The following is a 22,958-nucleotide window of genomic DNA, read 5'->3' on the forward strand; positions in this document are numbered from 1 at the left end:
ATTCTTCCCCATATGCCCATACCTGTCATGCACTACCATACACATACCCACAGCTGCATGCATTGGAAATACAGGAACATATATATCTTCATCCATTCCCCTATGCAAAAAATACACAATATTCTTACAAACAATAAATCTTTTAACAACTTTCTTATACGCTTCAAAATCACACGGCCATTCTTCCACCCTAATACCATTTAAAATACATTCACGTAATCGATTTATTTCGAAACATTCACCTTGCATTTCTTCCACCTCTTCTTTGCTTAACAAATCATCTTCACTCTTTGCAATATCAATCATGCCAACAAAATTCGCCATGAATACACTATTATCCTCGATTACTATTACCTTACAGCCATTCTTTGAAAGCAAACCCTTACCAACATCAACTGACACATGGTGCAACCTCAAAAAATCTATTCCCATCAAAAAACAACTAGGCATTTCATTCTCTCCCATTACAATAAAATTATGTTCAACTTCCATACTCCCTAGTTTCACCTTCAACCTCACTTCTTCCCAAACAAGTAAACTTCCCTGACCTATTCCATGAATTCTCACACTCGTACACTGTCTTTTCACTTCCCAATTGTACCTCTCAATTTCCCTGATAACCGACTCATTTACTAATGACACTTGAGCACCCGTATCAATTAAACTACAATATTCATTCTCATTTATATTCACATACGTCATCATCCTTCCTTTTACACCATGCATACATACATTTACTCTCCTTTCAATTCTGTCACTCACTTCACCAATATGTTCACCAATATGTTCATCATCATGTTCACTGTCCTCTATACCCCCATATCTTAGATTAAGGTCACTTGCACCATTATCCTTCTCACTCAACAATTTGCAACATTCCTCCTTACATTGAATCCTCAAAATATATTCCCTATCATTCTCCTTACATGCCCTATATTCCATCGGTCTATTCCATCCAAAATACAAATACACAGTTACACCATACAACCTACTTACCACCATTAATATCTTTGATAATACTTCCCCTTCTAGTACACTACTCTCCTCCTCATATACCATTTCTTTTGACACTTCATTCATCACCCTTCTTTTAAGCTCAGTTACACTACCTGGTATTTCCGTATCTAACCCTTCTTGTATTAACTTACTTAAACCCATTAGGATACACTTATACACCATATCTTCCCCTTCACAACTCTGCTCCACAACTAAACCTTCAGGCAACCTTTCAGAATTCAGATTACTCTCTTTATCTTCCATCCTCCCATGCATCCTCGACATCGCATCTGCTATCACATTCTTATTTCCCGGTACATATTCTAACCTAAAATCAAATTCATTCAAATCCTCTATGGTCCTAGCAACCCTTGCATTCACACACTCTTTCCTTATCATATACACTAGGGGCTGATGGTCAGTACGCACAATGAATTTTACACCATACAAAAATACTTTCAATGCTTTCACACAAAATCGTATTGCAGCCAATTCCCTGTCAATCGTCGAATACTTCCGCTCAGCTTTATTAAACGCTTTACTAACATACGCTATTACTCTCAATTGCTCTTCTCCATTTACTCTCTGCATTTGAACCAAACAACCACCCATACTCACCCCACTCGCATCCGTATACAACTCTAGCATACTCGCATTTTCACTGTAGTCTGGAAATGCCAAAGTGACGTCTTTCGCGGCCTCTTCCTTCAACCTTTCAAACGCTTCTACCATCCGATCATCCCATTTTAATTTTGTACTATTCCTTTTACCCGTCCATTCATTCAAAGGCTTCCCTATACCTGAACAATCTCTAACAAACTTGCGACCAAACTCAACCAAACCAAGAAAACCTCGCAACTCACGCACAGTCCGGGGACGTGGAAATTCTCGCACCTTATTCACAAACTTGTCACTCTTCCTTATACCAGATTCACCCACTACATGCCCAAGAAATTCCACCTCCCTGGACAACCATGTACACTTCTCAAGCTTAATTTTCACACCAACTTCAATTAACCGCATCAACACTGCCTCAAGCAGCCGCATATGTTCCTCAACAGTCTCGCTCGCAATCAGAATATCATCTATAAAAACAGTCACCTTCTGTCGATCGAAACCAGCCAATACAACATTCATCGCTCTTTGGAAGGCAGCAGGCGCATTAGCAAGACCAAAACTCAACCTTTTAAATTGAAAGTGACAATTCGTACTTGAAAATGCGGTAATGGGCCTGCTCCCCTCTGCTAGAGGCATCTGATAATAGCCCCGCACCAAATCTAATTTAGTAAAAACTTTCATTCCATGCATCTTATAAACACAATCAGACACCACATTCATTGGAAAACGTTCTTTAACAGTCACCTCATTCACCTTCCTATAATCAATACACATACGTAGACTTCCATCAGGCTTTCGTACAGGGACAATAGGGCTATTCCAGGCACTCTCACTCCTTTCTATTACACCCATACGCTCTAATTCCTGACACTGCTCCTCTATCTCCTTGGCAATAGGCGGAGAAAAATGCCTGGGACGCTGATATATGGGGGTATCTTCACTGAGAACTATTTTAAATTCTGGCAGGTCTGACCCCCCACAATCATCGTCACCGAGACTCATAACTCTCCGCTTATCCCATAACATCTTAAGCAATCGTTCCCTTTCGACCTCACTTATACTCTCATCTAACTTAATTCTTCCTTTCAACGTATCGTAATCCCAATCGTCATCGTTCTTCACCTTACCAGCCATTACCCGTCTCGCCTTAACATATCTTCCATCCTCTACATTGATCAGTGTATACATACATCCCATGCAATCGCCCTCACGTATTCCACGTACTCTCTTCCTCCTAACACTCGGCAACAACCTTACATACACCTGGGGTTCCTGCATATTCATAACACCATCATATATATACGCACTCGTTTTCACCAAATTACCTGCTTCCATACCTTCCACTACATATTCATCCTCGTCACTATTTGAAATTCCCAGACTGCTCGGCCATGCAACTTTTACACTAATAACCTCACCTTTCTTACCCGATAACTTTACACTTTCCTTTGCTACCAACGGCACTCCCTTCCACACCTTCGTACTCACTCTGCCGTCTTCCTTTAAATAAAATTCCCCACAAATATTACCTTTAACCTTTATTTCAATCATATTCACACTTGGATGTACAATCATACCACATTTTTTCAAAAATTTATACCCAAGCAGTACGTCATATTTCTCATTCGCTCCCTCGACCACGTAAAAATCATTATCCTCCATCATCAACCCCCCAATCATAACATTTCCCCGCAACTTTCCTTGCACAGGCATACGCAAATTACCAATACCTTTTACTTCACCCTTACATCCCGTAAATTCACAAACCTCTTTTACCTTATCATATGCATTCCTAAACATTAAATTGTCACCACAACCAGTATCAATCAAACCAACCAACTCTACACCATTAAAAATCATTTTCACACTCATGCAATCATGTGCTCTTTCTCCCATCACATCTTCATGCAATAAACCCTCACGAACATGCATCACATTCACTCCCCACACACACGAGGACTCACCCAGCTGAACCCTCTGATTAATTAGTTTCCCGAACATCCTGGCTGACTTGACCCCTTCTTTCTACAAACCCTAGCTACATGCCCATCTGCACCACATTCAGTACACTTACCCCGTGGCTCCTTGCACATTCTAGCATAATGACCATCCTTACCACAATTACCACAAATTACATTCATACGATTATTACGGCATCCACTCGCTATGTGTCCAGTCATACCACACCGATAACACTTAACCACTTTCTCTTTCTTACAGTCGCTAATACGATGCCCTGTCTCTCCACACCCGAAACATGCTCCTAATGCCCATCTACACTCCTTCTTTTTATGTCCTACCTTCCCACACCTATAACACCTCTCTTCACAGATACCACTACCTAACCTAACTTGCTGCGTACTAGCACTTCTACCTCTCCAAACTTGATTTCCCTGTCTAAACCCGTCATTTCTCGGCATAGGTATTCCTACATTACTCACCCTAACACTTCTATCTACTACACTATCAGCTACCCTCATTGGCCCTCTCATAACAGCATCTCTAAAACTACCAAATTCTGGCACACATTCCTCCATTCCAGTTCTTACACTCACAGATTTACTTTCTTTCATACACCTATCCAACTCGTAATCCTCAACTATCTCTAAAATATCATCCCAAGTTAATCTCTCTCTAGTCCACCTCATTTTCTCCTTCCGTTTCAAATTAATAAACTCACACACACTCTCTGGTACTGTACCCAAAAACTTCTTCATTAGTTCCTTATTTTCATTTATTCCTTCGTCCCCATACTTCTTTCTAGCCAATGTTTCTAACCGACATACATACATCGAGATTGCTTCACCCACCTTCATTCGTGCTTCATCAAAATCATTTTTTCGCTTATACCTAACACTACCTTTCATACGTTTTACCTGTTCAATTATCCTATTCTTTACACTTTCATACTCAACCTCTCCTACACTCATTATCACCCCATACATCGTCAACAAATATCCTGACAAAAATTCTCCCAACTCCCTAGCCCAAACTCTCTTACTATCCCCATACTTAGCCTGACAAAACTTTTCATATTCCCTAAAGAAGTCATATACATCCCTACTGCTATGTTCATTAAAACTTGCACACCTAGGTACCTCTCTCATAAACACTGTCTTACAAACTTCCTCTACTTCATTCTCACTACTATCTTCACTGTCTACTCCCTTCTTGTTGCCTTCTTCTTCATTTGAATACAATGAATCTAATTCTACACTCAAAGTCCTATCTTTAACTATTCCCTTCTTACCCTTTTTCTTACTTACCACCTTCACCCATTCATGATCATCCTCACTCACACCCTGACCTTTCTTCTTTTCTTTCTTCACATTATCTTTACCTTTCTTCTCCTTCTTCCTATCACCCTTCGTTCCAATCTTACTATGTCTAGGCCCCTTACTTTCAATATCACTATCACTACCGTCCCCATTATCACTTACCCTATCCTCTTCCACAATCAACCCGTTACCAGAAGCAGAAGCCACTCCTCCGACTGCACCTTCACCTACAACAGTTTTCATCATCCCCATTACTTGCCCTATCATATCTTCCATTCGTTTCTCCATTCGTTCCTCATTCTCTTTCATCCTCATCTCAAAACATTCTTCCACTTTCGCTACAGTTCCCTTTAACTCCCTAAGCTCCTTCTGCATCACCGCATTCTCCCAGTTCAACCTCTCATTCTCTACTAGCAACCTCTCCTCACGCTCCTTACTCAGCCGCAATTCCTCCCTCAAAACCCTGAATTGCTCCTCCATTTTTCATCAACCTTAATCCTAATTCCGTCCTTCGTCCAACAGTCCAGCTTCTATCCCACCTCGGCAGTCCCTGTTCGGGCGCCAAATTTATGTGGCGGGATGTATACAAAACACAACCCCCACACCCTTGATCACTCTTACTTCCAAAATACCCCACAACACAAACTTTCCCCTTACTTTACTTTAAACTAGACTCTTGGACAGAAGGAAAATGAAAACAAAACATAGCCTTAAAACTATATTAACGCAACCAAAAGCAAAAATTCTGCATTCAAAATAAGCTTAACATATAAACCACCAACAACCAAAATAATTACACGTAAAACAAATCATTACATTCATAAATATACCGAAAAAAACCGTATCACCATTCAAATAAAAAAAACCCTAACACTTAAAATTAACACACCCAAAACCAATATTTGTTTATGAGTGGAACTCTTTATCCACACACACGTGACACACCAAAACCAATATTTGTTTATGTGTGGACGTCGTTGTCCACACAAGGGCCAACAGTCCTTTTCGGCCAAAGCCACAACTCCCTGGCAGACGCAACACTGGCACAATCTGCTATAACTGCCTCACTTAATTTGGCAGTCTATATCGTCATCATCATCATCATCATCCTCATCAGTAACAGCAATCGAAATCGTAATTGTAATAAACAGGCCAGGTCGTCAACAGTTGATCAATCCACTAGAGCATTCTAAACACAAGTTCCTTAAGTAAGCCAGGTCATCAATAGTCAAAAATTTAAGTTTCTCCAAAGGAGGAATCGCGGCCTGCCAAAATAAAAAAAACACTTATGAACACTCCTAACTAACTTAACTATCGCACCATAATCAAAGATAAACAATAAACTTTCTATCACTCATGAACGCGCCTAACAAAAATAAATAAAAACAGTACTTACTCAGAATATAAAAAAAAGCTTCACAGCCGGCTTTCGAAGAGCAAAAAAAATACACAGCCGACTCCTTCTATCGTTTGATATCCAATGCTTTCGCCCAAGACATTCATCACCACCCTATCCTAGCTAAAAAGGTAAACAAACAACCTCAATTATACCAACAATCTTTCCAACTTCAAACAATCATTCGCTAATTACCCCTTTTTCTTCAGCGCGCACCGCGGACACACAAACACACGCACACACAACCACACATAGCCTACTCTCTTGCGCACGCGCGATCTAGCAAACTAAAGCAAATTAAATTCTTTTTCTTTCTTTCTTTCTTTTTTCTCTCTCTCTCTCTCTCTCTCTCTCTCTCTCTCTCTCTCTCTCTCTCTCTCTCTCTCTCTCTCTCTCTCACAAAACTATGCAAATAAACACTTTCTTTCTCTCTCTCTCTCTCTCACAAAACTAAGCAAATAAACGCTTTCTTTCTCTTGCGGTTTGACAAAACTAAGTAAATAAACACCCACACTCACTCTCTCTCTCTCTCTCTCTCTCTCTCTCTCTCTCTCTCTCTCTCTCTCTCTCTCTCTCTCTCTCTCTCTAATGACAAAGCTATAGCAAATAAAATGTCTCTATTTAACAATACTAAAACAACTCTCTCTCTCTCTCTCTCTCTCTCTCTCTCTCTCTCTCTCTCTCTCTCTCTCTCTCTCTCTCTCTCTCTCTCTCTGTGACAAACTAAAGCCAATACTGTAAACAATCTCTCTCTCTCTCTCTCTCTCTCTCTCTCTCTCTCTCTCTCTCTCTCTCTCTCTCTCTCTCTCTCTCTCGATTTGGCAAACAAAAAAATAAATTAAAATAAAATTAATCCTCCACAGTACCTTTTCAGAGCAGCTATCCCATCTGGCAGTAGAGATACTGAGATGGACCGAAATCCACTTGATTCCACTTTCAGCTCGTTTCATTCCAGGCAAGAGGAATGTGCTCGCCAACAGTCTGAGCAGGGCATCCCAGATAGTGAGTACCGAGTGGTCTTTGGATCGTCTAGTAGCCAACAAAGTCCTGACTTTGTGGGGTTCCCCGACGGTGGATCTGTTCGCGACAGCTTTGAATTTCAAGCTTCCGCTTTACTGCTCCCCAGTCCTGGACCCCAAGGCTCTCTGGCAAGATGCCTTCCAACAACGGTGGGATAACATCGACGTATACGCTTTTCCCCCTTTCTGTCTGATGAGGAGGGTACTCAACAAGACCAGAATATCGGTCAACCTTTCAATGACCTTGAGAGCTCCGCTATGGCATCACGCAGAGTGGTTTCCGGACCTTCTGCAGCTCCTGACAGAACTCCCGAGAGAGCTTCCTCCTCGACATGAGCTACTCAAACAACGACACGCCAACATCTTTCACAAAGCCGTAGCTTCGCTGCGGCTTCACGCCTGGAGACTATCCAGGATCTCCTCACAGAGAGAGGCTTTTCACAACAAGTTGCTGAAAGGATGTCTCGTCACCTGCGAAAGTCATCCGCAGGGGTCTACCAGGCGAAGTGGAGGGTTTTCTGTGGTTGGTGTCGTGGAAGGGGTATCTCTCCACTCGATGCCACTATTCCAGCAATAGCGGAGTTTCTCGTGTATTTGCGGGAAGAAATGCACCTTTGTCTCGGCAGTGAAAGGCTATCGCTCAGCCTTAAGTCTTGCCTTCAGGCTCAAAGGAATGGACATTTCCTCTTCGCTGGAACTTTCTTTACTCTTACGAAGTTATGAATTTACCTGCCCTGAGTCGGAAGTGAGACCTCCTCCATGGAACGTGGTTCGAGTACTCAGGTCTCTTAAGAGACCTCCCTTCGAACCATTACGCCAGGCTTCTGATCGCCACCTTACTTGGAAGACGGTGTTCCTACTAGCTTTGGCCTTGGCCAACCGAGTCGGCGAACTTTATGATCTCTCGTATGACATCGCCCATTCAAGGGGATGGGGGGAGGTAACGTTCAGATTCGTCCCTGAGTTTGTTGCTAAGACTCAAAATCCTGGAGTGCCGGACCCTCGGTTCGACTCTTTGTGGATTTCGAGTCTTCGTTCTGTAACAGATGACCCAGACCATCTCCTACTGTGCCCAGTGAGGAGTCTGAGGCTCTATCTTAAGAGAACAGCTGCAATTCGTCCTCGGGTGCAGGCATTGTTTGTGAGTACCGGAAGGACGAAGAGGAGGGTCACTAAGAATACTATCTCAGTGTGGATTCGCAGGGTTATCCATGATTCCCTGAATCCCTACCCTCCTCCGTCACGTCGCCCTAGAGCACACGATGTCAGGGGCATTGCTACGTCCCTGGCCTTCAAGAAGAACTACTCAGTGACGCAGTTTTTATAAGCAGGGGTTTGGAAGCATCAGACGACCTTCACAGCCCACTACCTGCAAGACGTGACCCACAGGAGGCTCGATACGTTTTCTATCGGCCCTGTGGTGGCTGCACAATAGCTGGTTTAAACCTCGGGCTCCTTAATGGACAAGTAGCAGAGGGTTGAGGGCATTGTTACTCGGTTTTAGTCTGCATGAAAGAAAAGGTATGTCTGGCCCTTATTCTTTTCTTCATTCTCCCCTCTCTTGGGGAAAGCGGCATCCTGGGTTCTCTGCAAAGCTGACCCCAAACCACTGCAGGTAAACCATGTTTCCTTGTGTTCCTAGTGTTAAGCTAATACTGTCACGTCCCTATACCCTTACGAGGTGGTATTGGGAACGTCCTATCCTAAAATTCCATCTAAAGGACTTCAGGTCACCTTCCTAGGATGAGTCACACTTAATTCCTTCACACAAAAGCTTACGTAGGCCGCGGTCCTTGCAGAGCAAGGCACTTGCGAGGTGCAGGGACTCCTTATCTTTGAGTACTAACACACTCAGATACTGAGTCCCCAGGCAAAAATCCAAAAGCCAGTAATGGCTGGGACTTACCACCCTACCTAAGGGTTGAGTCGCCCATATTAAATAGCGTGGTTTGTATTTCAGTTACGGAACAAATGACAAATTCGTAGATAATTTGTGTTTTTCCTAACTATACAAACCTTAGCTATTTAATCAAACTTGCCCGCCAGCCCTGTCCCCCGGGAAGTCCTACCTCTAAGCAAAGTGAGCTAATCACAGGTGTGTGAGGGGGGGAGGGGTAGCAAGCTACCCCTCCCTACCCCCTCGCAAATTCTAATGGCTTGTCATTTCAGCTACGCCGAAAGTAATACCCATATTAAATAGCTAAGGTTTGTATAGTTAGGAAAAATACAAATTATCTACGAATTTGTCATATTAAAAGGAGAACTCCATTTCTGCCTCATCTTTGTCTCTTCACACACACTGCTGTTTGGGATGGAAGGACTTCCCCCTTTCTTACCCCTTTATGGACAAAGAAGTTCCATAAGATTGATTGATAGGAATAACGTCTACAGTACACAACTACTTACTTCTGTATATCTCTCGGTGGAAGAGATAATGTTATCTATGCTCGTGTGCTTCCCTACCATTAGTACAAGGTCACTCTGAGTCTTCAGTGGTTAGCCCTATGTGTGTACATTACTGCAGTGCTTAGTGCCATTACTTCTTCCTACTGAGAAGGTTTAAGGACTGCTGAAGTCTACTAATACGAATGGAATAGATGTTGGGAACTAGAGACGGGTCATCAGTCTCCTTGCTTGGTTCCCCATACGCCATTCAGTGCAGGCACAGCTGGCAGTTTATGGTCCGTCAGAAGAGCGAAGATTGCTCTGTCCTCATACACCTGAAGGACACGTACCCTCTTATTCATTCTCTCTGCCCTATAGTAGGCTCTCTCCTCTGTGTCTTCTGGAAAAGTATCTACCTGTTCAAAGCTCGATGCTTCAAACTGGCTACCATTCCCAAGTTTTCACACTAGTCTATTGAGCACTTTGAATCGAGACTCGTCTACTGAAAGGTGTCGGCGATTGCTCTTTTCTACCCACCTACAGGGGAATCACTTCAGCATCGAGACAGACATCTTTCCTCTTGTCTCGATCTGAAGATTGAGATATGCTGAAGAAAGTTCTTCAGGACTCCCAGATAGAGATTGGAATATCTGGGAGTACATTAGCTTGACAGGCGACAGCTACGGGGGTCTCCCAGGCAAATGATAGTAGCAACAGAGTTCATGCAACTGTTACAACACTGCCTTCCGGATCGTTATAGATTATAACAGCTGAGTTCTAGCTATGTTAAAAACACCTTATTCCTATAATGAGCTCAGGTTTGTATAGTCATGAAAATTTTTAGTTACAGAACTTTAAAAATTTCTGATATTGGATAATATAATTGTGAGTTGGGCTATATTTTTAAATGATGCTAGAATTTTTGCTTCTGTTTAAGAATTTTAAACTGATAAACCAATGATAGGTATTTTAATATTTATTGTTTCATTAGAGAATGAAAAATTAAAATTAGGTAGCCAATTATTACCTAGGAAATTATCTCCTATTTACATTCAAAAATACATTTTCCTCGCCAGATCTCGTGGTTTTGGATTCGTGACCTTTATGAACCCTGACCATGTCGACGCAGTCCAAAGGGCGAGGCCACATAAGGTTGATGGGAGGCTTGTGGAGACTAAACGTGCTCTTCCCCGTAACGACACCAACACTGCCATACTACCCACAGGAAACCATCCAGATGCAACCCATACTAGAATTTTCATTGGTGGTCTTCCCCAGGTAAGAAATTTGCTTAGAGTATTTCCTTGTTACAATTGTCTTATATTTTCTATGAAGTGTTATATTATCATTTATGAAGGGCATTTTCCTTAGCTTGAGAAAGAGCATCAAGAAAAAGACATTGAACAGGGGCAATAGGAACCCCTTTTTAACCCTTTTACCCCGAGGCTATTTGGAACTCTCCAACCCTTAACCCCCAGGCATTTTTTTTTTTTAAAGCACATTTTGCAATATATATACAGTATTTTAAATTGTTTTAACAGCCTTAATTTTTGTCATAGAGAGGTCAGGTTGGTCTTATTCTTTTGGAAAATGCCTGAAGTTTCTCATAAAGTTATAAAAGATATGCAAAAAAAAATGTAAATAGCAGTTTTTTGCAAGGACGTAACAGTACGTCCATGGGGGTAAAGGGATGAGTTTTGTGAAACGTACCACGTCCATTGGGGGTAAAAGGGGTAAGATTCCATTTTCTGATGCATTTTTACTATTTTATTTCTTCATTGGCATTTTCTTATTTCAGGATGTGAAAGAAGACGACTTAGAATCATATTTTAAACACTTTGGACGAGTTACGTGCGTCAACATTATGTACGATAAGACTAGTGGGAGGCATCGAGGCTTTGCGTTTGTGGATTTTAATGACTATGATCCAGTAGATAAGGTTTTGTGTAAGTAATATCGAGATTCATTGACAAAGCAGTAAATTAGATGCATTAAGATTTGAAATTTGTCTGTGTTTCTTAGTAGTGTGAAGTCTTATTGTCTTAGTTTGTGTATGGTAAGATATTTTTACGTACAAAATTTATGGTGACTGGAAAATTTGCTCCCAGAAATGATTAGTAAACTGCTCATGAAAGCCTTAATTTAATTGATCAGAATCAATATGAAACAAACTAGAAAAGTAAATTGTTCCGTAACCGAAATACTAACCATGCTATTTACATTGGGTTTACCTTTCGGCGTCGCTGAAATGACGAGCCAATAGTTTTTAACGATGGTTAACTACCCCCGCGCTAGTTAGCGGTGGTAGGGGAAGGGATAGCTTGCTACCCCTCCCCCCCACACACCGGTGATTTGCTTCACCTCACTTTTGGCTCCGGCAATGAACAGACGTGTCTGTCCATCGTCCTCGTTGACAGCCTTAATCTTTTTTTGCTTTTTCTTTCAGTTTGTGTGTGTGTGTTTTAAAGTTGGCCTCACCCATATTGTTCACTATGCGCAAGTGCCCTGGAATTGCCGGCTGCCCTTGTGGTACCTTTATGTCGGCGGTGGACACAGATCCTCACACCATTTGCCCGCAGTGTCGAAGCCGACGGTGTGATAAAGAGAATACGTGTAGTGAGTGCAGGGAGTGGTCTGCCTCCCAGTGGGAGAGGTTTGGCCGCCGGCGTAAGAAGAAGTCCAAGAGAGACAGTTCTCCTTCCAGGGTTGCCTTGAAGGAGGAAGGTTCTCGGGACTCTTCTTTTGCCGCCCAAACCTCCTACGAAGCTCCCCCTCGTTCAGCTCCTAAGGAGAGTCTACCGAGTGGGAGTGCAGGCCCTAGTTCTGTTTCCCGACCTTGGATTGGGGGAGAGGGCGTCGCCTCCCATAGCGGGGCGGTTCCCCCTCCTCCTCCGGGGGAGGTTGTTGCTAATGAATCTCTGTCTATTGATGATCTTTTTCAGATTTGGGCTTCCCTGGGGCTTAAGGGCCTGCCCTCCAGGGTAGCCCTGATTGACCTTGTCCAGTTAGGGGCCGCTGTTAAGCAGTCGCCGGTGATAGCAGAGGTAGATCCTCTGTCTATCGTCGACGTCGTGGTGACAGAGGCTTCCGACGGGTCGGGTCAATCCTCTGCAGGTACTGTTGTGGATGATGGTGCTGATGGCTCTCCTCCCCCTTCCGTACATCTTTCGAAGGGGGAAGGGAGTCCCGCGGGTTCTTCTGCTGCCAAGCCTCCCTCTAAGGGGAGTGCTTTGACTGAGACTCCCCTTCGGAGGACTGATGGTCCTGACGATCTTCCTCGTGGCCGCCTTCGCCGTAAGGCTCACCGTCCGCTGCGCCGCAAGGGCCTCCTGTCTCCCTATAAGGGTGCTAAGAGGCACCTTTTTGAATCTTCGCCTCCTTCCTCCGAGGGGGACTCTCTTCGCTGTAAGCAGCCTACAGCTCCAGCTTCCTTAGACCTCTCTGGGGATCGGTCTCCTACGCCTTCCAGACCTTCAGCTTCTGGTGCAGATGTCCAGCAGCCTGACCTCGTCACCCGACGGGCAACGGTCCCTTCGGGGCAAAGGGATTCTTCCCTTGCGCGTCAGGGTTCCCCTGCGCGCCCTTCTGCAGTGTTAGCGCACAGGCACTCTCCTGCTCGTCAGCGCTCTCCTGTTCGTCAGCGATCTCCTGTTCGCCAGCGCTCTCCTGATGGTCGCCCCTCTTCTCGCCAGCGCTCTCCTGAGGACATCCTTCAGCCTGTTGTTCCTGTTGAGCGCCCAGCGCGCCAGCATTCCCCTGCTCTCCCTTCTGCAGTGTTAGCGCACAGGCGCTCTCCTGCTCGTCAGCGCGCTTCTGATGTCCATCGCCCCACTGCTCGCCAGCGCTTTCCTGTGGACTCCGAATATCCTGCGGTTTCTGTTGTGCGCCCTGCGCGCCATCAGTCTCCTGAGCGCTCTAATTTGGCCAAGGACACTTCTCCTCGCCCTCGCGATCCTGTTCGTCAGCCTGTTCCTGCGCAACATCGCTCGCGTTCTCCAGCTCGTACTTCCAAAAAGCCTGTACGCCCACGCGCCTCCTGTTCCTGAGCGTTCGCCTCTGCGCCCCGCGCCGGCAGTTCCTTCACAGGATTCCACGCGTCGCCCTCTTGCTCGCCAGCGATCACAGACGCATCAACATTCGCCTGCTCGTCAGCGATCTCCTGCGCGTCAACGGTCCCCAGCGCGTCAGCGATCACCTGAACATCGGCGATCTCCAGACCGCTCGCGTGACCTATCGCCTGCGCGCAAGTGTTCTCCAACGCGCCGTTGCCCAGAGGATCTGGAGGGACATTGGTCGCCTTCCGTTAGTTCGCCCTCGCGCGGTCGTTCACCTACGCGTTCTACGCGCTATCGCTCGCCAACGCGCCACCATGCGCCATCGCTCGCCTACGCGCCAGCGTTCACCAGCGCACCACCGATTGCCTGCTCGCAATTGCTCTCCCACGCGCTACAGGTCTCCTGAACAACGTCGTCAGCGGTCATCGGAGGGTTCTCGTTCGCCCGCGCGTCAACGCGCTCCCTCGCTGACGCACCAACACGTTCGTTCACCAGCTCGCCCACGCGCTCGTTCGCCTGTACGCCCTCGCGCCCACTCGCCTGCGCGACCGCTCGCCTGTGCGCGATCACCGTTCGCGTCGGATTTCGCAGCCTGCGACAGCAGCAGGAACGCGTGTCACCAGACCGCACTCAGGATCGCCTCCACCAAAGCGCAGGACTCTTGTGCAGGATAGGGAAGACACTTCAGAGAGGTCAGTGCAACTTTCTTCCCCTTTTCCTTTTCAGGCAGGTCCAGTGGTGTCCACTCCGAAGGATCGCCCGATCCCCTTCCCTCCAGCGGGGATTTCGGACTCTGTGTCCGTGGAGCGGCAGACTTGGTTTGGTCCTCTGATGCGGGCGTTAGTGAAGGCTATGATGCCGGCACGCGCCGATCAAGGACACAAACCAACGGCTGCCTCGCCCCCACTGAAGAGAAGGAGAGGAGTGGACTTCGTGGTGACTTCCCCCGGGGAGAAGTTGGTTCCTAAGAGGTCTGTCAGGAAGGCCCCATCCCCTTCGCTGGCGTTTTCTCCTTCTCCCGAGGACGAGGCTTTTCCGTCCTCGGGTGAATCCAGTGAGGTGATAGTCTCCCCCTCGGCACCAAGGTCTGTCAGGAAGGCCCCATCCCCTTCGCAGGCGTTTTCTCCTTCTCCCGAGGACGAGGCTTTTCCGTCCTCGGGTGAATCCAGTGAGGTGATAGTCTCCCCCTCGGCACCAAGGGGGGAGTCTTCTCCTCATGGAGGAGAATCGTCTCACGCGGAGGGTGCTCTCCGAACCTCTTTGTTGGGATCCTGTATCCCTCCCAGGAGGGAACCCAAGGACTCCAAGACAATCCCGAAGTCTTCTTCAAGGATTCGCCAGGAACCCGCTGCTCCCCGGGAGAACGTCCACGCTTCGCCCCAGGAAGAGATTCCGGGGACGGGAGACTTAGCTGCCAGTCCGCAAGGAGGAGACCAGCAGGAGTCTGAGCATGCCTTCTGGCAGGTCCTGAGCCTGATGAGGCAACTCAATGGGTTCATGGACTCCGTGATCGCTCCCCGAGAAGGCAAGGACACGGTCCTGGACCAGGTGTTCGATGTTCAGAAGCCCCCTAAGACCAGTGCGGCTCTGCCCTGGTCTCGAGGGTTGAAGAGTGCCAGAGCCAGGGCCAATGCCCAACTCGCGACTCTTGCTTCCTCCAGTCGTTCCTCTGCCGGGAACAAACTCATCCCACCTCCTCGTCTCCAGCAGAGGAGGTATTTTGAGATCTTGGGTGAGTCTAGTCTCGCTCTTCCTCTCCATCATTCCGTTGAAGAGCTTGCTAAGGGAGTTCCTCTCGAGAAGCTCTCCGGCCGGCAGGTGACGTTCTCGGCGTCGGAGATCCTGAGCCATGAGAAGGTTGCGAAGAGCGCCATGCAGGCCACTTCGTGGCTGGATATATGGCTAGGGACTCTGGGCATCCTATTGCGCTCCGAGGACTTGTCTAAGGAGACCAATAGGAAGGCCCTGGAGACCTTCTTACTCTCGGGCACCTGCTCCATCGAGTTCCTGGCACACCAGGTCACCACCTTGTGGGCCAACTCGGTATTGAAGCGGCGCGATGCGGTGACCGAGAAGTTCCACCCGAAGGTCCCCGCTGTGGATGTCTGTACAGTAGGCTCAGACATGCTTCCCTCCTTGGGGAGAATCTGTTGTAGCCCCAGGATATGGAACGAACGGCTGAGAGATGGAGGAAATCTAGCCAGGACTCCCTCCTCCATAGGGCCCTTACAGCTCGGCCCTATAAGCCTCCAGCTCTGCAGCAACAGCAGCAGCAGCCTCGCAAGGCACCGAAGCAGGCACCGGCAGCTAAGAAAGTGGTGTCTAAGCCCCAGCCCTTCCCAGCCAAGGTCAAGAGGGGCGGTAATTCCTCCAGGGGAGGCAAGACTCCTAGAGGGAGCGGCCGCGGCCGCAAACACTAGGAGTGGCAATCCCCCCGCGTGTCCACCTGTGGGGGGATGCCTTCGACGTTGCGTGCATAGGTGGCAGCAACATGGGGCCGATGCTTGGACGGTTTCTGTGATCGGCCAAGGCTATTGCGTCCCGTTCATAACATCTCAACCTCCCCTGACAGCGAATCCAGTGTCGTTGAGCTCCTATGCCATGGGATCGGTAAAGGGGCTAGCCCTTCGGGCAGAAGTCGAGACCATGCTCAAGAAGGATGCTCTCCAGGAGGTCGTCGACGGCTCCCCAGACTTCTTCAGTCGACTCTTTCTTGTAAAGAAGGCGTCTGGAGGCTGGAGACCTGTCATCGACCTCTTGGCTCTGAACGGGTTTGTCAAGCAAACTCGGTTCAGCATGGAGACAGCGGACAGGGTCAGACTTGCGGTGAGACCTCTAGACTTCATGTGCACACTGGATCTAAAGGACGCGTACTTCCAGATCCAAATCCATCCGTCTTCCAGGAAGTACTTGAGATTCTGCCTAGACGACAAGACCTACCAGTTCAAGGTGCTGTGTTTCGGTCTCACCACAGCACCTCAGGTGTTCACCAGAGTGTTCACCCTGATTTCATCTTGGGCGCACAGGAACGGCATCCGTCTCCTTCGTTATCTGGACGACTGGCTGATCCTAGCAGACTCAGAGTCGACCCTTCTTCGGCACCGAGACAGGCTTCTGGGTTTTTGCCAGGATCTGGGGATCGTGGTAAACCTCGAGAAGTCCTCTCTGCAGCCGTCCCAACGACTGGTTTATCTAGACATGTTGATAGACACCAATCTCCACAAAGCCTTTCCATCAGACGACAGGATAGCAAGGCTGCGGAGGGTGGCGGAACCCTTCCTCAGGCGAGAAGAGCTTCCCGCCCAATCGTGGTTGCGTCTCTTAGGTCACCTGTCCTCCCTGGCTCGTCTGGTTCCAAACGGCCGCCTCAGGATGAGATCCCTGCAGTGGCGGCTCAAGTCCCGGTGGAATCAAGGATCCGATTCCCCGGACGTACAGGTCCCGATAGGATCTTTGGAACGGACGGACCTGCGGTGGTGGCTGGTCGACGAGAACCTGCGAAAGGGAGTGAGTCTTCTCGTCCTCCCCACGGAATTGACACTGTTTTCAGACGCGTCAAAAGAAGGGTGGGGGGAGCACGTTCTGAACCAGAGGACCTCAGGCCTTTGGTCAGAATCAGGAAAGTGCTTGCACATCAACCTGCTAGAGTTGGAGGCCGTCTTTCTGGCTCTTCAACAGTTCCAACGGACCCTGGTGGGTCACTCCGTGGTGGTGATGAGCGACAACACCACGGTAGTGGCTTATATCAACAAGCAGGGAGGTACTTTTTCGCAGCAGCTATCCCATCTTGCAGTAGAGATTCTGAGGTGGACCGAAGTCCACTCGATAACACTATCAGCTCGCTTCATTCCTGGTAAGAGGAATGTGCTTGCCGACAGTCTGAGCAGGGCTTCGCAGATAGTGAGTACCGAGTGGTCTTTGGATCCTCAGATAGCCAACAAAGTCTTGACTGTGTGGGGCTCCCCGACCGTGGACCTGTTCGCGACAGCGTTGAATTTCAAGCTGCCTCTGTACTGCTACCCAGTCCCGGACCCCAAGGCTCTCTGGCAAGATGCTTTCCAGCAACGGTGGGACAACATCGACGTGTATGCCTTCCCACCGTTCTGTCTGTTGAGAAGGGTGCTCAACAGGACCAGACTATTGGTCAACTGTTCGATGACTCTGATAGCTCCGCTATGGCATCACGCGGAATGGTTCCCGGACCTTCTGCAGCTCCTGACGGAGCTCCCGAGAGAACTTCCTCCACGACGCGAGCTTCTCAGACAACCCCACTCCAACATCCCTCACAAGGCCGTGGCCTCGCTTCGGCTTCACGCCTGGAGACTGTCCAGCGTCTCCTCACGGAGAGAGGCTTTTCGCAACAGGTTGCGGAGAGAATGTCTCGGCACCTGCTAAAGTCCTCTGAGGGGGTCTACCAGGCGAAGTGGAGAGTCTTTTGTGGTTGGTGTCGTGGGAGGGGTATCTCTCCACTCGATGCCACTATTCCAGCAATAGCGGAGTTCCTCGTATATCTACGGGAGGAAATGCGCCTTTCTGTCTCGGCAGTGAAAGGCTATCGCTCAGCCTTAAGCTTGGCTTTCAGGCTGAAAGGCGTGGACATTTATTCCTCGCTAGAACTCTCTCTACTCATACGTAGCTATGAGCTTACCTGCCCCCAGTCGGAAGTGAGACCTCCTCCTTGGAACGTGGTTCGGGTTCTCAGGGCTCTTAAGAGACCTCCCATCGAACCATTACGCCAGGTCTCGGATCGCCACCTGTCTTGGAAGATGGCTTTCCTGCTCGCTTTGGCTTCGGCCAAGCGAGTTAGTGAACTTCATGGTCTCTCGTACGACATCGCCCATTCAAGGGGATGGGGGGAGGTAACGTTCAAGTTCGTCCCTGAGTTTGTTGCCAAGACTCAGAATCCTGGAGTGCCGGATCCACGATTCGACTCTTTCAGGATCGCGAGTCTCCGTTCTGTAACAAGCGACCCAGACCAGCTGCTACTATGTCCAGTGAGGTGTCTGAAGTACTACTTGAAGAGAACAGCTGCAGTCCGTCCTCAAGTGCGAGCATTGTTTGTAAGCACAGGCAGGACGAAGAGGAGGGTCACCAGGAACACCATCTCGGCTTGGATTCGAAGGGTTATCCACCATGCCTTGAATCCAGACCCTCTTCCGTCACGTCGCCCTAGGGAACACAACGTCAGGGGCGTTGCTACGTCCCTGGCCTTCAAGAGAAACTTCTCTGTGATGCAGGTGCTTCAAGCTGGGGTCTGGAAGCGTCAGACGACCTTCACAGCCCACTACCTGCAGGACGTGACCCACAGGAGCCTTGATACGTTTTCTGTCGGCCCTGTGGTGGCTGCACAACAGCTGGTCTAACCTCAGGCTCCTTTATGGACAAGTAGCAGTAGGTTGAGGGCGTTGTTACCCGGTTTTAGTCTGCTTGAATGAAAGAGTATGTCTGACCCTTACTTCTTTCTTCATTCTCCCCTCTCTTGGGGAAGCAGCATCCTGGTCTTCGCATAGCTGACCTCGACCTCTGCAGGTAACCCATGCTTCTTTGTGCTCCTAGTATTAAGCTTAATACTGTTGCGTCCCCCATACCCTGACGAGGTGGTATTGGGAACGTTCTATCCTAGATTCCTATTTAAAGATCTCAAGGTCAACTTCATAGGACGAGTCACACTTTCCTCCACACACAACTTATGTAGGCCACTCGTTCCTAGCGAAGCAAGGAACTTGTGAGGTGCAGGGGCTCCTTCTCTCAAGTGCTACTCACTGGGAGGCGGAGCCCCCGGGCAAAGCCAAAGTCAGTAAGGCTGGGGACTTTCCACCCTTCCTAAGGGGTAAGTCACCCAATGTAAATAGCGTGGTTTGTATTTCGGTTACAGAACAAATGAAAAATTCAAAGATGATTTGTATTTTTCCTAACCATACAAGCCTTAGCTATTTACACATATTTGCCCGCCAGCCCTGGCCCCCAAGTCAAGTCCTACCTCTAAGTGAAGTGAAGCAAATCACCAGTGTGTGGGGGGAGAGGGCTAGCAAGCTATCCCTTCCCCTACCCCGCTAACTAGCGTTGGGGGTAGTTAACCCTCGTTAGAAACTATTGGCTCGTCATTTCAGCTACGCTGAAAGGTAAACCCAATGTAAATAGCTAAGGTTTGTATAGTTAGGAAAAATACAAATTATCTCCGAATTTGTCATTTCATTGATGAAAATAAAAAAGCCAATACAGTATATAAAACAGCAAATAATGTATTTAGAAAATTTCCTTTTATTGGACATATCTTACGAGAAATTAGGAAAATTCTGTCCGAGGAAATTTGGTCCCGGAAAATTCGGTCCCAAAGATATTGATAGTAGACTTTATAAAATATACTGCCCCTAAAAACATTTATTTAACTGATCTGATTAAATAGAAAATGAAAGAGAATGATTTTATTAATAAGACTTTAAAAAATCACTTGTATAAACCAGCAAAAAATATTTTCATACTGCTGCCTTTTATTAAACTTATTAATTAAACAAGGAATTAGGGGTAACTCATATTCAAACCATCAAAAAAATACAGGCAGTAGCTGTAGTGAACGACATCTCGTAGTAACGGGGGATTTTGAGGAGGGAGAAGTCTAATTGGAAAGGGACCTCTGGTAGTGGTATCACTCGCTCCGGTTTTAATACCGACACCCTTTAGGGGTGAGCGAGCTGGGTATATTCCTGGCATTCCATGCAACTTTTTTCTCGGTATATTTAGCAGTATTTATACCTTTGAAATGGTGTTTTAAGGAGCATTTCACTGGGCAACACAGGTTCCTCGCCCAGAAATAGATTTTTCCTTCATCAAAATCCCTTATTTGGTCTGGGAACATTATGGTCCTGAAAATAAACAGGAATTTAATGAATGAGCAATTACCTTTAGGAAAGTTGATTTGCCATTGGTCACCTGAAATACCATTGCGAAAGCTCTAATGACAAGAATAACCATTTACTTAAATCATCCATTAAACGTACCCATTTGTTAACAGCTTCTAAACAACATCCCCCTTCAGTATGCCTTTATTGTCGAACTTATTTTGGGATTGGTCAGATGCATTATAGAAATTGTCCGGGACCAAATTTTCATAGCACTAAAATTTATTGTTACAGTACTTTTCAATTTAGTCTTATGATTTTCATGAAAAAAATTATGAAATTGTCAATTTTTTTGTAGTTAATGACAGCAATTTAGTTTTCAAGATTAAGGAAAGATCTAGTGGAGCTTGAAATATTAGAAGGAAAATGGCTACTGTATGTTCGTTATCTATAGAATTCACTTCATCGTCAGATTTAGAGATAATGTGTATCATATTACTCATGTTAATGTAATAGAATACACTATGCAGAACTTATCTGTTCTTCCTCTTCTTCCAGTGACTCGTAATCATTCTATCAAAGGGAGGCCGATTGACGTTAAGAAAGCCATAAGCAAGTCTGACATTACCAAGATAAAAAGCTTCATGACTGGGGTCGTGGGTGGGCCAGAGGCGACATTTCTCGCCAGTCTGGGAGGATCTGGCTCTAATGCTGGCTCACCTCCTGCGAATACTCCCCTTCCTCCCCCAATAGGCACTCTGCCTATTGCCGGACCCTCTGGGACTGCTGTGGTGAACGGTGCCGCCGGAGGACGTGGATCTAGTCACGGTAGCGGGTCTTCTGCCAATAATACCCCAACTAGTAATGCGAGTCCTGCAGCAGTAACTTCAGGCATAGTGCCGACAGTCCCTCCATTAGCGCATCCGTTTTTCCCCCGGCTTCCGTTGGCTGGTCTTCCAGGTTTTTCCGCTCAGCTAAGATCAGGATGGCAGTACAGTATATCAGGAAATGCCGAAGTTCTCAGGAACACAGCAGGTAAGGAATTCATTAGATATATTCATCTTGATAATTTTACTTATTGTAATTCAGGATTAGATTGAGAATAATGCGTCTATTAGGATAAAAGAACTTGAATCACCAGCCATACTGTATTATATTTTTCTGATAGTTATATGTCTTAGCCAAAATGAAACCGTTATTTAGCTTTATTAAGTTGTTTATCTTAGACTAATTTAGCCAAAAAGTAGTAGTTTATTTAGCTTATTAAATTGTTAATCCTAAAAGCTAATTAACAACTTAAGAGTTGCCTTTTTAATAATATATTTTAAAGAATTCAAATAAAATTAAAGAGAGATATACTGTATATTGATTGTTTTATCTAGCTAACTAATGGTATGAATGAATAAAACTGTATTAAATTTTTAAGAATTTCTGCGGGAGTCTGATTATTTTAGTACTTTTGATAGTAAGTAGTATTTTTTTAAATGAAGTTTTTATTTATGGCCGAAATTACATTTGCCATCTCTGCATACACTCGAACTGTTGCAAGCTATAATTTGATATGTAAGTAATTTAATTAATCCTTTGTAGGGGCTGCTAGCAACCGACCCTCTGGAGCGCCAGCCATAGTGCCAGCAGCTCCATTACCGGCCCCTGCTGCAAGAATTATTCCTGCTGCAGACAGCGATGCTGAAACAGAGGGATCCATAGAGGACCAGGTGATGGATACAGAGGACGGAAGCGAATCTTGGGGCGGAGCTGGTTTGGAAGACCGTTTTCCGCCTGGTGCTAAGCTGCTTATCATAGAGCCATTTTATGGGGGCTCTCATAAACAGCTCATTACTTGTCTCAGGAACGGTAAGCTTGCTGATGAAAATCGGTTCTTGGAGTGTCTTTTTCATTGTCCCCAAATATCATCTGGAAACACAATCATTCAACACAAAGTCACTGTTCATTTTCTCATCCCAAATACAGTACCTCTCATTAAGTCAGTTTGAATTGTGTTCCTCATCCTTTGGTGTCGATATTGTAAGATAATGATTAAATGTATAATGTGGCAGACCTACAGAAAGAATGGGAAATACAGTATGTGCATTTATTGCTCTAGAGAACGTTCACTTTGGTTTTTTAAAGATTCATGCCCTTCTAATATGACAAGGTTTCTGTAGTAACTTGGTACATTTGCTTTTGCTTTGTAATATACTGAAACTTGGGATAAGTTATAGGGCTAAAATTTTTGTATTAAGACAATGTAAATTAATCATTGCCCTTAGGTATTTGTAAATTAAGTTGAAAATGTCATTTATTTTTTGGAAGTAACATAGTACATTTCTTTGTAAAATACTGAAACTTGGGATATGTTTCAGGGCCAA

The 22,958-nt window shown here is 46.2% G+C and overlaps 1 protein-coding gene across 2 annotated transcripts in view; it reads left to right on the forward strand.

Moving 5' to 3' along the window:
- The window catches only part of LOC137644184 (uncharacterized), a 72,325-nt gene that overhangs the window by 12,977 nt on the left and 36,390 nt on the right, over positions 1 to 22,958 (forward strand). For both annotated transcript variants that reach the window (XM_068377185.1, XM_068377186.1), the window contains exons 3-6: positions 10,769 to 10,970; positions 11,491 to 11,638; positions 21,145 to 21,621; positions 22,177 to 22,443. In XM_068377185.1, the coding sequence (XP_068233286.1) occupies positions 10,769 to 10,970; positions 11,491 to 11,638; positions 21,145 to 21,621; positions 22,177 to 22,443 (1,094 nt within the window). The remainder of the gene's footprint in view (positions 1 to 10,768; positions 10,971 to 11,490; positions 11,639 to 21,144; positions 21,622 to 22,176; positions 22,444 to 22,958) is intronic.

This window comes from Palaemon carinicauda, chromosome 7 (genome assembly GCF_036898095.1).
Source record: "Palaemon carinicauda isolate YSFRI2023 chromosome 7, ASM3689809v2, whole genome shotgun sequence".
NCBI lineage: Eukaryota > Metazoa > Arthropoda > Malacostraca > Decapoda > Palaemonidae > Palaemon > Palaemon carinicauda.